Source organism: Melopsittacus undulatus, chromosome 2 (assembly GCF_012275295.1).
Source record: "Melopsittacus undulatus isolate bMelUnd1 chromosome 2, bMelUnd1.mat.Z, whole genome shotgun sequence".
Classification (NCBI taxonomy): domain Eukaryota; kingdom Metazoa; phylum Chordata; class Aves; order Psittaciformes; family Psittaculidae; genus Melopsittacus; species Melopsittacus undulatus.
In genome coordinates, this window is record NC_047528.1 from 79,299,836 (window position 1) to 79,315,161 (window position 15,326).

Genomic DNA, 15,326 nt, shown 5'->3' on the forward strand with positions numbered 1-15,326 from the left:
CTCTGGGCCGAGGCCATCATTGTTGGGGGAAGCCGACCCGTGCCCTCAGCGCTGGCGCGGGATTTCCCCCGGGGAGCGCGGGTGTGAGCTGACTCTTAACGAACATTTGGGCTCTGCAGCGTGTTTTCGGGACGTACACACCAGCCCCATGCCGGAGGCCTGAGGCGGGAGTTTGCGGCGCGGGTACTGACCACCGCATTCATCGCGGCGGGGGGGGGAGGAACTGAAGTACCGCAGCGGCGGCGCTCCGGAGCCCAGCGCACCAGACCAGCACCGAATAGCGGTACCAAACACGCCAACAGCGCCCGCACGGCTCCCGTTCTGCCTCACTCCTGCCTCGCTAAACTCCCCTCCCGCTGGACAACCAGGCCGCCAACGGCCGCGCTGCCCCTCCGGCCACTGCCCCTCCGCCCCCACCGCCATTGCCCCGCCCCGCCGGCTGGGTCCCCGCCCCTCGCGGCGCTCGCCCACCCCCGTGCGGCGCCGCTGCAGCCCCCGCGCGCATATAGGCTCCTCCGCCGCACTGCCCGCGTTGCCGCCGCTGCCGCCTCCTCCAGGCATGGCACAGGGCTGTACCTCACTATGGCAGCAGCGCGGCACAGCACCCTGGACTTCCTGCTCGGCGCCACAGGTAACCGTCGCGGAGCAGACAGAGCGGGCAGGGAGGGGGGGGCATGTCTCTTTTACCCCCCGACCTCTCGGCGGTGTGTCCCACCTCGCCACCGTCGAGGAAGCGGCGCGGCTGCCTGCCCGCCCGCCAGGCCCCGTGCGGGCGCCCCCTCCCCTGGGCCTTCCTCTGGCGCCGCTACCCAGCTGTGTGCTCTGCTGTCCCCTCAGTGTCCTCTTCCGCCGGCGGGCAGGTGCCCCCCCGGGCTCCCAGAGGCCGCCATGCCGCCGCACCCGCCCTGGGCAGGCGTGCGGCCCGCTGCGGCCTCCTGCCCCATGTCCGCCGTGCCGCAGCCCCACGCTGGGGGCAGCCAGGCCTGGGGTCAAGCGGCCGTGCAGGTGTCCCCGCCCCGGCTGATCGCTGCGGCGGAGACCGGCCGGTGGTCAGGGCGGGTTTTCACGGCGGCGGCAGGGTGAGCGGGCTGGTGGAGGTGCCGCGCCGTGGGCCCGAGGGGAGGGAGAGGGCCTGGCCATTTCCGAGTGGTCGGGCCGGGGGTCCCCGATAAGGCAGCCCGCCTTGGCTCGGCCCTCCGGGTAGTGCAGCCCTGGCAGCGCCCTTCAGGACGGGGTGTTGAAACGGGCCGGTGCCTCCCGCAGAGGGAGGTGCGGGTGCAGCGCAAGAATGTCTGTCACTCGGGTGTTTCTCTAACCTCGTCGCAGAAGCGTGAAGGAAGTGATCAGCGATGAGATTCGGCTTTGGATGAGCCGTCCGCTGTTTCAGAGCTTTACTCCGTAATTATCTGTAGGGGGCATGTTCGAGCCAGAAACGGAGGGAACAACGTTTCTCGACGGCCAAGATGGATGAAAAGGTTCAAGGGGGGCGTGGGGTGAGGGGAAGCCGCGATGGGAGCCAAAGCGGTAGGTGTGTGCCGAGCAAGGGCGCCAGCCGGGACTGGCCTTCACAGGAGCCCTTCCCGGAGCCCGAGTGAAGCCAGGGGTCTGACATTATGCATCGTCCCCCTTTCTCTTTATTTCCCTTTTTGAAGAGAGGGGGGTGGTTCATCCCATCTAGGGATAAAATCTGTCGATGGCTTGATTTAAGAGAGAGGTTTCTGACCCCTGGGGCTTTGCTCAGTGCTGTGCCCTTCCTGGCCTTGCTGCGTTTTTTTTTAGGAGAGCTAGGAACAAGAGAGGGGGAAGATATTGGTGGAGTTGTTACCAAGCAGCGTGCTTTAGGATAGGTGAAAGGCTTCCAGTTTCCATTTTTACAGTGAGATTTTTTTTTTAAATAGCCACTGAAATGGTGACCTGATGATGAACAAGATAGTCCTTCATTTTTCCTTGTACCTTATCCATGACTCATCTAGCATGAACAGAATTGGATAGCTACACCAGTCTAGAAGCAATTTTCATAGATACCATCCAGCAGCCTTTTTGCCCATTTAGTTCTCTGAATTATCGTGGGTTCAAGGATTACTTCAGTAACTGGCTTCTGCAGAAGAGTCAGGATTGCCAGAGAAAAGAGTACGTGTACTGAAAATAAGCTGCAGTTATGTTAGCTGCTCTATGATATAAACCCTATGTCATTAATTAAATAGAGACTGTGGCAATGAGCAGAAGTATTGTCCTTATTAGGTTTTCTATTCCTTTTCCCTTTACTTATGAAATGCTTTGAAATACTTAGGTCTTTCTCCAGTCAAGGTGCATGTGCTAATTAGGGTGGGGAGATGAACCAACTGTAGAAGTCATGCTGTGTAAATCAAAGGAAGGAAAAAGCCTTTTACCCTTAAGTTTGTTTTAGCACAGCTGACATCTTCAGTGAGATGTGAAGAAGTTTCTTCCACCCATGGCAGCTCTGAAGTTGGCTTATACTTTACGTGTAGCATTTTGTCTTTTATGTAGTGCTTATTACCAAAGAACATAAGGAATTGTCTATAGAGGGGAAAATTGGTGAATGTACATTTGTAGATTGTGTAGAGGAGTTGAAGTTTAATGCTGAATTGCAGATCATCAACTAGTTGAGGTTTTTACAGTAAATTATATGGACAATAAAATTTGAGTGGTCTGTAATGCCATAAAATGGTACCAAGTAAAACGAGATGTAGTTTTGGACCCCCTGGTTCCTGAGGATAACATGTTATCTCTATGTCTTAGCTGAAGCTGTTGCATCTTTGTATTCTGGAGAATGTGGAATTTTTTAACTTCTTGGTAAATGCTCATTCCTTATTTCTCAAAGCATTACCTGTGTCCTATGTTTCTGAAAAATATGTATTTTTGGTAGGTATTAATATGGTTGTTAAACTTGCCAGCTTTTAGGAAGGTAAGACTTTAGTGTATGAAAGCAAGTTCAGTAGTTTGTGTTTCACTGCAGTGCATCTTTCAATAACTGTGTATGATTATGATGTCTTTTTCTTTAGGAATCTGCTTATATGAAAGTTGTTGCAAATGGCTGATGACATAATTTGAATACAGTTCTCAGCATTCGTGTTTAACACTGTAGCTATTCAATAGTCTCATGGTCTTGAAGGGAAGAAAGACTTTACTGTTACTGTCCAGCATCAAGATTGAACTTGTCTATAAAGGATGGGATAGTGTTTCTGAGATGTTAACTTTCTCCTGGGATCTGTTTGTTTCTTTATGTGCTCTATTGTGTGTAGCTTCTGTTCATCATCAGTCTTCTGATGTTCTTAGAGTAAAGGAGGGAGGCTGCCTTTGAATGTCAGTGAGGGGACCTGAAGGACACAGTTCCGAGTTAGGAAGATGGGGGTTTTGTCACCTGCTAATACTTGTGCAGCGTTAGCTAGCAGCTGCTTGTGTTGCTGAATGGTGTAATTTCTGGTGGGTCATTCCCACTGTCTGACTTACTTGGTGTATGCCATGTCCCTTCAATAGCAGCACAGTTTGTAGTAAAGCTGCACAGACTGCTGTGGTGACAACATTTTGGGGCTTGGGCTCAGATGAGTGAGCTGGTGGAGCAGGGAGTATTGATTACCTGAGCTGAAAGAGTTACTGAAGTTCTTACTGGACTCTTGTGTGAGTTAGCATGCAGTGAGAATGCTAGGGCTGTAGGGCAGTGCTTGGGCTTTTGAGAAAAAGTGGGCGTGTGTGTGCACATATCTGTGTCTTCAAATGAATGCTTTTATAAACATATGAAACGTAGGAGATGGAAGAGGGAATACCTTTTGTGGTCTGAACCTCTTTAGGCCCTCTGTCAGTGGCTTTGTTCCTGTCTGCAGGATCTGCTGCTCAATTCTGACATTGCATGTGGGGGAAATCTTGATGAGAAAATCAAGCCTGTCATCAGTAGGAATACATGTAAATAAAAAATGGCTACAGTGCTTGGGTCTAAATATTGCTGGGCATAGATCATAAATTATTTTTTTACTAATAAAATGTGTGAAAGAAAAATCTAGCTGGAATCATGTGTACTGGATTTGACTTGAAAAAACTATAGTTTGATTAGTGTTTTGCTGCATAACTACCTTTATTGGAAACAAACTTGATTTACAGATTTTTTTCTTTTGGAATCTTTTTCAAGTACTAACTGCTTTACAAGTTAATTAAAATTACATAAAATGTCTTGGATGAAGCATTTATAAGTGTAAGTGTCATTAACTTTACTGGCAGTCCTGTATCTTCGACTTCTGATCTAGCTTCAAGCAGACAAAGTGCTGGAAGGTAAAGCAGGGGTGTGAAGATGTAGATTACTCATGTTGTGTTCTCGAAATCCTGATTATAAGGTGTTCTAGGTTGCTCTGCTAAATGTTCTTTCCATATTGATGTTTTTACCTAGGCTATCAAATTGTTAAACATTTAAATTGCATGCAGTTAAGCTAATATTTTCATTCTTGCCTTTTGTTTTGATTGGACATCTTTATGCTCTTCCTAGAGTGGGACTGTGATTTTATGTGCTTGTTCTTGGCTGTGCTGATCTAAACTTTGAAGGGGAGAAGAGTTGACAAGGCTTTTTGTTCTGCATCCCTTTGGAGCCGTGTAGTTTAATTGCCTTACATTAAGGACTAGTTAAAAAAAGCCTATCTAAGGAGACAGCTTCCCAGAAACAGGAGTATTTAGGAGAACTAAATGATGAGGGATGTGTGCTGTATTGGCTCTTCATCTTTACCATCTCTGAAGCCTCTACCTGCATTTCTACCTGTGAGCACTCTACATGAGTTCAGATGCCTGTGTGTGGTGAGCTGTATCACTATAGTGAATACAATCTGTAATTGGTTCTGGTTTGGTTTCATAAATGGATAATCAGCAGTTCTAGCTGTTGAGTCATGGTTCATCCTGCATGTGTGGACCAGAGAAATCAGGAAGGGGAGGTGACTGGCATTGGAAGCTTAGTGTCTCTGCGGAGTTTTTCTATGAGTAAGTCAATCTTGTGTATGAAGGAGAAAAGTTTTTAACCAGTTCTAAATACTTAACAGTTTTGAAGATTATAAATGAAAAACTCATCAGAAAAACTTTGAGTGCTTGGGCTTGGCTCTTGCCTAATGTGCTAGAGATGCTAGGGTTTCGTTTTTAAGAGGCAAATTCTATTTCTGTGACTGGAGCTGGCTGCAATTAGTAAAAACACATTAAGTATATTTGAATGTGTTGTGGGTGCAATGGCATCTGAGCCTTGTAGCTCAATTTGACTGGTTCTGTCAAGTATTGGATTGCCTGAAGTGCTGAAACATCTGATTACACTGATAACATGTGTTTGATGTGCTTATCTCTTCTTTACTATATTGATTTATGGTATTTTACTGAAATTTGCTGACTCTGACTATGGTCTGTATGTGAAGACCACATAAAGATTAAACAAGACTCAAGTAAATGGCTCTGGTATTACTCAAGTAAAGCCTGCAATACTTCTCAGCCTTGGCTAAAGGTGAGTTTGCAGCTGCAGTTCAGGAGAATGGGTCTGTTTTAATTGTGCTCTTAGCAGCCTCTGTGAGTGGTGTGGGCTCAGCCTATGCTCTTGGCTGGGTTGTTTTCAGCTGAGCCCTGCAGGTCTCCACAGTCTAGTTCTGACAGGCCTGGACCAGGAGCTAGCATGTTGTGTGTCAGAGCACAAATGGGGCTTGTCAGGAGGAGTTAATACAGGAATTGATAGCTTTCTATTTTTAGCAGTAAGGGCTTCTGTGAACTCATTCCCTGCTTTGGTTGGTTTCCTGTTTTGAAGAGTAAAATACTTTATGAATAGAACTCTGAAAATATAATTACCTGGTTCTCCAGTGTGATGTCAGGTACTCTGTGACTGCTTGCTCAGACTTGGAGAAATTGTCACCTGCAAAGAGGAGGGTTAAAAATATGAGAGATATTTTCCATGAGGGTCTAGTTTGAGGCTGTGGAACAGATTCCTACAAGAAATAAATACTACTTTTGACACATCAGTATTTCCAAATTTGGGTACACATCTCTGTGTTATTGCAATAGCAGAATCCTTGGAAGGGGAGAAGTACATATGACAAGTAGTAATCACTGCTGCTTAATAAACTTGAAGATAGTCAGGTACCAGGTGATGAAAGTGCACAGGAAGCTGGTGGTATTTGGGCATGCTGAAATCCTGTTACTAAGTACATTTTTACAGGGTTTCTTGTTTGTTTGGAGTTTTTTGTGGGTTTTTTTTTTTTGGCTGGGAGAGCTACAGATATTTCAAAAGGTGATAATGTTTAAAATCTGAACAGTCTTTATATGCCATTTGGTGGACCTCAGTATATACATTATTGGGAGAGACAAATGAAGTTGGTGGAGCTAAAGCATTGAAAACACATTTGTTATTAAGGCTTAAGCTGCACATCATATGAAATAGTTTTTCTGAGTGCATAAATACTCTGTAAAACTGGTATGCTGAACTTACATATGAGAATGTTGGTTTGCCAGATGCCTTTGGCTTACCTGTTTGCCTGCTGCTCAGCCCTGATAATCTGTGGGGATGAAGTGGTAAAGTCTAAATCTTCCCATAGCAAAAACTGAACTTCACCAAGCAGCAAGTCAGGAAGAGTCTGTGAGACTTAGATATTTGAAAGGTAAAAGATACTGTTTGTGGGTGGTACAGAACAGTGTGACTAATGCTTCACATGTCTGTCTCTAGATAACCAAATGTTGCTTTTGTATTAAAGAACAGGAATTTGTGTGAAGTGGAAGAACCTTTAAAATTCTTACAGGGTCAAGTAGAAAATAGGGAGAGGAAAAAAGTTATTAAAAACCCTTTTCACTAAACTTCTGTGTGATTAGTAAACAGCAATGTGTCTTGGAGAATGCCAGCCACCTACTTTGTAAGACTAGAAATGTTCTGGATATTCTTCTTTGTCCTCTACCAGAGTTACTGGAAGTATCAGGATTTCTGATAGACTGTTGTGCATCATTCCAGCAGACAGGCATTTAAAAAGTTAATTGTGATGGGATGTCACATCTTAACTGTTGAGGCTGAGTTTACAGAAAACTTCATACTCACAAAACATGGGGTACACACTTTCTGCTTTTAGATGTACAATAAATTTTTGATTGTCCTAATACAAGAAATTAGAGGAAAGGTTAAGGAATAACTTGTTTAATGTATTTTTTTTTTCTCATTATGGAAGTGGGTGGAGCTGATAGGCTTATAGTTGCTAAAAACTTGAGATTTTATGTAGAGTTTTCCCTTAAAGGTGATTAGGGAATCTTATGCTGGTTTTGTGAATGAACTGAAAAAGAAAAAAAATCTTTATTGGAGCTCAGAGGAGGAAGTAGGAAAAAGTGATTTTGTTATTGAGCCTGCATCTCTGGGAATTATGTCTTTGCTTTTATATACACATGCACTTAACACTGCTTGCAGAAGCTGAAGCACAGCCATTCCTGTTCACTGTCCATGCAGTTGCTTTTGTTTGAATTCTTGCTTAGTGTTTAATGATGTGCTGGTTGTGTATCCTGAACTTGAATTTTTGTTGCATAGGAAAGGGTATGGAAAAGTGGCTATGTAGGTCTGTTCTCTTTACATTAACTGTGGATACTTGGGCAGAGATTTCTTATTCCATAATGAGCTGTCTTAGAAAGTGTTGCTTGTGTCATCTGAAAGTCCCTATGTATTTTGTGTACTTTAGTCACAAACTTTAGTACATTATTACTTTAGTAATAATGGTGACCATAGTAAATAATCTTGGAAATTGTTTCCAAACCTGTGTTTGTCTTGAAAGTGTTTGGGTATAGTGGATCTGGATTTACAAAGGGATGATCATGCCTAACCCACCTGATAGTTTTTTTTTTTTTTTTTTTTAACCACCAGATGTTGATGTCATGGATGAGGGAAGATTAGTAGTTGCTGTTTACCTAGACTTTAGCAGGGCTTTTGATTCTGTTTCCAGTAACATCTCCATGCATGAAGTGGTGCAGTACAGGTTACAGAAATCCACAGTGGGATTAATTGGAAATGGAATTGCTGGGCCCAAGAGGTTATGATCAGCAAACAAGTCCACCTGAAGCCAGACAGTGGTAGTGTACTAAAGGAGAGGTAGACAGTGTGGGCAATGCACTTCAGTATCTTTATTGATAACCTGGGCACTGGGACAGAGTGTATCCTCAGCAAGGTTGCAGATGACATGAAACTGAGAAAGATGATTGCAACTGTGGGCACTCCTGGCCTACAGGAACCTGGTGAAGTTTAACCAAGGAAAATGTCAGGCCTTGCACTTGGGAAGAGTGATCCTTTATACACATTCAGGATAGAGGTAGCTTTGCTTTCAGCTTGGGGATCCTTCCCCTCAACTCAGCCCTGGTGAGGCATATCTGGAGTGCTTTGTCTGTCCAGTGCAAGAGAGGGTTGATCCTGCTTGAATAGGCCCAGTTTATGACCATGAACATGATTAAAGGACTAGAGTACCTGTCATGAGAGGCTGGGACTCATCAGTGTGGAGTAGGCATCTTTCTCATATAGAGGCATCTTTCTCATATAGAATAATTCAGAAAAGACCCTTAAGATCAAGTTCAGCCATTAACCTAATGCTAGTAAGTCCACCACTAAACCATGTCTCTAAGTGCCATGTCAAGTTATATATTAAAAAAAATCGACAAATAACTGGTGGCAGGACTAAAGAAGGTGGAGCTGAACTTTCCTTAGTGATGCTGTATGTGACAGGACAAGAGGTAGTGGGCACAAATTGGAACAGAGGGAACTTGATCTGAACATAAGAAAACTCTTAACTGTGAGAGTGGCTGAACACAGGAATAGCTCACCCACAAATGTAGTGGAGTCCCAGTCTGTGGAGGTAGCAAAAACATGACTGCTTGTGGCCCTAAGCAACCTGCTGTTGTTGATCCTGCTCTGAACAGGGGTTGGATGAGACAGTCTCCATAGGTCACTTCTAACATTTGCTGTTCTGTAGTAGCTACCTGACCTATCTGTGCCAGCACAGAACTGTCTGTACACAGTGCTGTACACAGAATTGACTTTAAGTAGAAAAATCAGACCTCAGGTGAACTACAGGTTTGGCTTGCTCAGGGGTTATGGTCATGTCATTGACTTAAGCACTCCTTTTTATGTCAGTGCTGAAATGATACACGACTGAGTTAGGTTTGAATGCTTCTCACACCACCTTCCTACCCTCCATCAAGTCTGGTGTGTGAGCATAAAGGCAGGAATGAAAGAGGGTAGGAATGCTTTGTTTGGTGACCATGCAGTTTTAGCTTGGCATCGGTCAATACAGAAAAACATGAGTTCAGTCCCTAGTTGGTTGGATCCTTTGGGGAAAGGGTGGCATGTAGCTGTAGTGTATAGGAAAGGAAGAGGTGGGTTGCATTTAACTCGTGCAGGATGTTGGAAGAGAGATGATTACTGCAAAGGGAATGTAGAGTATTTGTCTGGCTAAAAGGGGAAAACTTACGTGTTCATAAATGGTGCAAATACTGTGTTAAAGTGTATGGCAGAGATTTTTCTTATGGGTGTTTTGTGTGTATTCTTGGAAATCTGAACTAGTACGGAGGTGGTGATGGTACAGGGGAAGAATGAGGGTTAAATTCTCCAGTCGATAGCTGTGTATTTTGAATACTTTGAGAGCTCTTATTGATTCATTATTGTTTTACCCATAATTTCTGAAAGAACACTTGGATGCACTAGGTGATGGACTGTGGTGATGCATTTGCTGCTGTGGTGCAATATTTCATTTGCCTGTGCTCACTGTCTAGCTGGAAGTCCTCAGAGTAGGAGAGTGTGGGGATGTTCTATAGAAACTCCTTAGGAAAAAGCAACCTTCTATTCTTAACCTTTTGTAATAGAGAATAATAAAATGGACTAAGTGCACAGGAGTACTTGATCTGTTTCCTCATGGATGGGCAAATAGTAATGACTTTCTACCTGCTGTCCCTTTTTTTTTAAAGCCTCATGCAATGCATTATTTATTCTATGTATAAGTTAACATGATGAGGTTAATTCTCACACTGTGAATTGATTGAAAGGACTAATGTTAGTGTAGATTTCTGCTTTCTGATTTTTTATTTTTTCTTCTCTCCAAGGTGACAAGGACAAAACAAAGGATTCTGCTTGCATGTCGGGGGGTTCTGACAGGGGTCTCCAAAACTTAATACCTGGGAGGCATGTGTTGCTAAAGCCAGTTGTTTTTTTTGTTTGCATCTGTTAATGTTAGGCAGAAGCTAGTGTCTTTGTCTTGGAGTAAGAAAAGCAGGGGCTTCAGGGTGTGCTTTCTTTCTTGAGGTGTGGGTTTATTTTCCTGTTGAAGGAAAATTCTGCTTCTGGAGGTTTTTTCATTATAAGGATTGAGATACAATATTGGCATTGAAAGAAAGTTTCAGATTAGTCTGTGAATGAGAAGAACCCCTGTACACCTACCTGTAAGCCTGGCTGCTGTGTTTCCAGTAAAGTGAAGGGAGGCACTGTGAATGGCCTCTCTTGACTCTGGTGGGCTTGGTGCCAGAGCAGTCAGGTGTGCTGTTGCAGCTGATTGGAGGCCCAGCCTCCTGCTGCTCTCATCTTGAACTGCCCTGTGACCTCACCTGGCTATAAATTAAACTCTTCTCAGGTGTGTTCCCTTCATTGCTTTTATCTGTATTGTGGTTTAAAACCAAACTGCACAGCTAGTTCACTCACTCCCCCCCCCCTTGCTCCCCCAACTCCCAGAGAGTTAGGAAGGAGAATCCAAAGAATGTAGCCCCACAGGTTGAGATAAGAACAGTTTAATAGCTAAGGTATAACATAAATCATTACTGCCACTACTAGTACAAATAATAATGATAAAGCCAATAACAAGTGAAGAGAATACAACACCTCACCAGCCACTGACCCATAACTCACCCCACCCTGCCTGACCAAGCACCGACCAATACCTCCTCCATTCCCCCCCCAGAGCTCCAGCCCTTCCGGGTCTCTCCCGGTTACCTCCTGGGTATGACGTGCTATGGTATGGAATACCTCTTTGGCTAGCCTGGGTCAGGTGTCCTGCCTCTCCTTCCTCCCGGCCTCCCCATCTCCCTGGCAGAGCATGAGGCTCAGAAAAGGCCCTGGACAAACCAAATATTTGAGCAATAACTCAAAACATACTTGCTATCAGCAACTGTTCCCAGCCCAAGAGTCAAAACAGCACTGCACCAGCTACCAAGAAGGAGAAAAATGACTGCTACTGCTGAACCCAGGACAATCTGACACCCTCCCACTTTGTCTCTGTGTATTTCCCTTTCCTGTGAGGTTTTTGAAGATTTGGAGTTGACAGTGTTCATGTGTGAGAGTTTTGCACTTGCACAACACAGTAACTTAGTATAGTAAAACAATTAATTTAAACAGCTCTGAACTGAAACATTATACAAGTCATTCAGGTTGCTGTTGGCTATTAGCATATTTTGCATTTTGGCTTCTAATGTATGCTGACTCTTCAGTGTATTCTTAATGAAGCAGTTCACTTAATTTGACACTACCCCCCTTCACCTTTCCCTATTGAAAATGTAGCTACAAAGGGAAGAATATGTCAAATGTAGAAGCATATAGAATTGCTTCGTATTCTAGTGTTTTGTTTATATTACATTCTCAGTTCCTAGAGGAAAGGATTTAAAAACAGGAAGAAAAACTTGTAGTCAGAAATTGAGTGAATATTTTCAAATGAGAGTTAATCTGTTCCCATAGTTTACTCAGATTTTGTCAATCCTCTGGTATGAGGAGGTCTTAAACTAGAATGTTTTTGGAGATAGTCAGGCTCAGTAGCGGATTACTGAGCTCAGTGTTGGAGTATCTGGTGAAACAAGTCAGTGTTGTGCATTAAGCCAGACTGGATGCTTACAGTAACTCTGGACTTTGAGCTGCATTTGTGTTCACAGATGACTGTCAAATAATAGCTTCTTCACTGCTAAAATTTTAGATGAATATTTGCAACTGCTGCAAATCGTCTCATCAAGTGTGCTGGGATTCCAGAATTGCTTGGCTTTACTGGGCATTAACTCTTGAGAAATATGTATCTCTCAAATCTTAACACACAGTGGTTTTGTTTCTGTTCTCAAGTTGAACCTCTGGGCCTTTTCATGCCTTCTGGCAAGTAATTATCAAAGCCTTCTAACAGTATTTCATACTTGGTAACCAGAGTTGATTACTTTGTTCCTATATAACAAAAAATTAAGTACTACCTGAATTAACATTTTGGTGTGGATTCAAAGGTGTTGATACTGTTCTAATCATAATTGGTTATTTTTTCTTATCAGTGATTGATAATGCATATCTGAGCTTGTAGTGAGGTGGTGGCATGTGGGTTTTGGTGAGAGATCTTGAGATTGTTGAAATGTCCTGATGCCTTAAGGCAACCACTGATGCCTCAAACATTTTAAAAAGGAGTTTCCAACTTTGGGGAATTAATTATCCCTCCAAGGCAAATCTTGTGTGGTGTAACCAAAAGGAGATATGATGGAAGAGTATGTTTATTAATTTCCTAAAGCTAACCACATAATAGGAAGAACTCAGTCAAGCTTCTGCCTGACTGCTTAGCAAAGTAATCTGCTGCTAAATGATGAGCAGCTGGTGAGGAATTAGTATGCTATGGAGCAGAAAAATATCAGTGATGGTTTGTCCTGCAGTCTCTGCTAAGATGTATCTAGCAGAAATCCTTGAAGCTGTTGAAACCAGATAGGCTAAATGTGGTATGAGCACTTCAGTTTTTTGGGGTCTGTTCTGTATCTTACTACTTGAATATCTTGCAGCAGCGGCAGAAGTGAAGTGGTTGGGGAATTAGTTGCATACTAGTTCAGTTTGGAGTTCGGGCTAATTTTCTGTTTTGAAAGGGTATAGTAAGCATTATTATACTGAGTTTGCTTTTGGTTTGTTTTTGTTTGTTTGGTTTAATGTGCTAGTGACATTAAGGGAAGGAAATGAATATGGGTTTTGTAAAAGATGAGTGAGAAGGTAGTGGAGTGTGACAAGGAAAACAAATGCCAAGCAAGAAGAGGGGACCACATGTCTGAAGTGACAAAATTTTTGTGAATGTATTGGCCTTGAAGCAGCTGCTCCTGTCGTCCCCAAAAGGGGGATTGATGCAAGTTTAAACTGAGCAGTGCAAAGTTGCAGAGACTGGAAACTAGAATTGTGGCCCCATTTGTTTTACACTTCTGATGTTCCAAAACCACTTGGCTTCATTGTGGGTAGGGCAGAGTGGGTAGGAGAGTTTGCCCTGTCTAGTTTTTCAGTGTCTTTCGGAAAAATGTCTAGCTGTAGGACAGGGCAACTCAAGTCTTTTGTCAGTGCAGTGTTTCCTTCTGGAATTGATTCTAAATGATTAAAAAAAAAATAATTACATGAGTAGGGGCATGCCTGGACTGCGATACAGTAGGTGACAAATTGTAGCCATAATTAAAGTACTGTTATACCAAAATAATAGAAAACTGCACTGAGGAGTATCTCTAGGGATGGGGGAGGAGAGGTACATCAAAGGTGTCGTTCAGATGGAACTCCAAAGTACCCCAGGCTGCCAGTAAGAACTGGTCAGGCATTTAAAAAAAACCCAAAACAAAGAAACAAAAAAACAACAAAGAAAACTGACTTGAATGGAAAATCCTTACTTCTTTTTTTTTTTTTTCCTCTCAAACATGCAGCTGATTGCAATGCTGTTCTTAAAGCTCTACAGCCCATTTTTCAGGAGCAGGGAATGACAGAAACAGTCCATAACTGGGAAGACCATGGCTATTTAGCAACCTACATCAAGAAAAATGGCAGGTGAGTGGATTTTCTTTGTTTTTCTGTAGATTGTCCCCCTCTGTCCTCATTTACAGGCAATTATTTCTCCCTGTGTTGGATTTTCTTCTGCAGTGGAGGCAGGGCAAGCTATTATTTTACCAGCCTTGTGTATAAAGTGACTGAAATAAGGCAGAATACCGTTGATACTCTAGCTTCTGTCATCTTATAGTTTGTATATCAGAATAGTTGAATTGCTTGGTCTGGGCTGTACTGATGCAGTAGCATTGTTTGATGTCTTGGTCTCAGGGCCAGTCCTTCCAGATGCAGGATAGCTCAAGTCAGTTGAAAGTATTTGTAATTCTTTTGTTAATTGAGTAACAACATGTGAATAATAAAAATGTTTCTGTCCCTGTCTTTTGAATATGCTTTTTAAACACTTTATATGCTTCACTTGCACACTGTCTCCCATTACATCTTTGTAGGTAAGCTTAGGAAATGTGAGTTAGATGAATGGACAGTGAAGTGGATCAGAAATTGTCTGAATGGCAGAGTTCAGAGGACTGCAGTCTTCAGATTAGGAACCAGTTGGAGGCCTGTAGTCAGTGGTGTTTCCCAGGTCTGGTTTTATTCAACTTATTTATCAATGACTTGGATGAAGGGCTGTAAGTTTACTGATGTGAAGCTGGCTGCTACACCTGAAGGCTGTGCTGTTTAGCTGGAGAAATAGGCAAAGAGAAACCAAGGTTCAACAAGGGCAAGTGTAGGGTACTACGCCCGGGGAGGAAGAACCAACCCCAAGCACCAGTACAGGTTGGGAGCTGACCTACCTAGAGAGCAGTTCAGCTTGGAACGACCTGGGAGTTGGTAGGTAAGTTAACTATGAGCCAGCAATGTGCCCTTGTGGTCAGGAGGGCCAGTAGTACACTGGAGTGTATTGGGAGGAGTGTGGCCAGCAGATTGAGGAAGGTGATCCTCCCCCTCTACATAACCCTGGAGAGGCTGTATCTGGAGTACTGTGTCCAGTTCTGGGGTCCTCAGTACAAGAAAGACTGGAGGGAGTCTGGTGGAAGGCCACAAGGATGATCATGGGTCTGGAGCATCTCTTACAAGGAAAGATTGCAGGAGCTGGGCCTGTTCTAGAGAAGTAACTATGGAAAAGGGATCTTATTAATGCATATGACTATCTCAAAGGTGAGTGCCAAGAGGATGGTACCAGACTCCTTACAGTGATGCTCAGGACCAAAGAGCAAGATGTTTCAACCTAAACATGAGGAACTTTATTTAATGTTGACAGTGGCAGAGCACTGGAACAGGCTGCCCAGTGATGTTGTGGAGTCTCCCTCTCTGGAAACATTCAAAGCCTGCCCGGATATGTTCCTGTGTAACCTGCTGTAGGTGGCCCTGCCTTGGCAGGGGGGTTGGATTAGATGATTCCAAGATGTCTCTCCCAATGCTTACAATTCTGTGAATGTATGAAATTCTCAATCAGCTATTGAAGTAACTGACAGCATGACAAAGGTGATTAGTGTCATTAGTGACACATAAGCGGAATCTGCAGGGATAAATAGGTAACCAGAGCCACATTAGCTTTATTTCC

At 43.7% G+C, this 15,326-nt stretch overlaps 1 protein-coding gene across 1 annotated transcript in view; it reads left to right on the top strand.

Moving 5' to 3' along the window:
- The first annotated feature begins 463 nt into the window (after positions 1–463).
- SMS (spermine synthase) overlaps positions 464–15,326 on the top strand; it is a 46,693-nt gene continuing 31,830 nt past the window's right edge. Inside the window, exons 1-2 of the mRNA XM_005151481.4 lie at positions 464–631; positions 13,648–13,768. Coding sequence (XP_005151538.2) covers positions 583–631; positions 13,648–13,768 — 170 coding nt within the window. The 5' untranslated portion in view covers positions 464–582. The remainder of the gene's footprint in view (positions 632–13,647; positions 13,769–15,326) is intronic.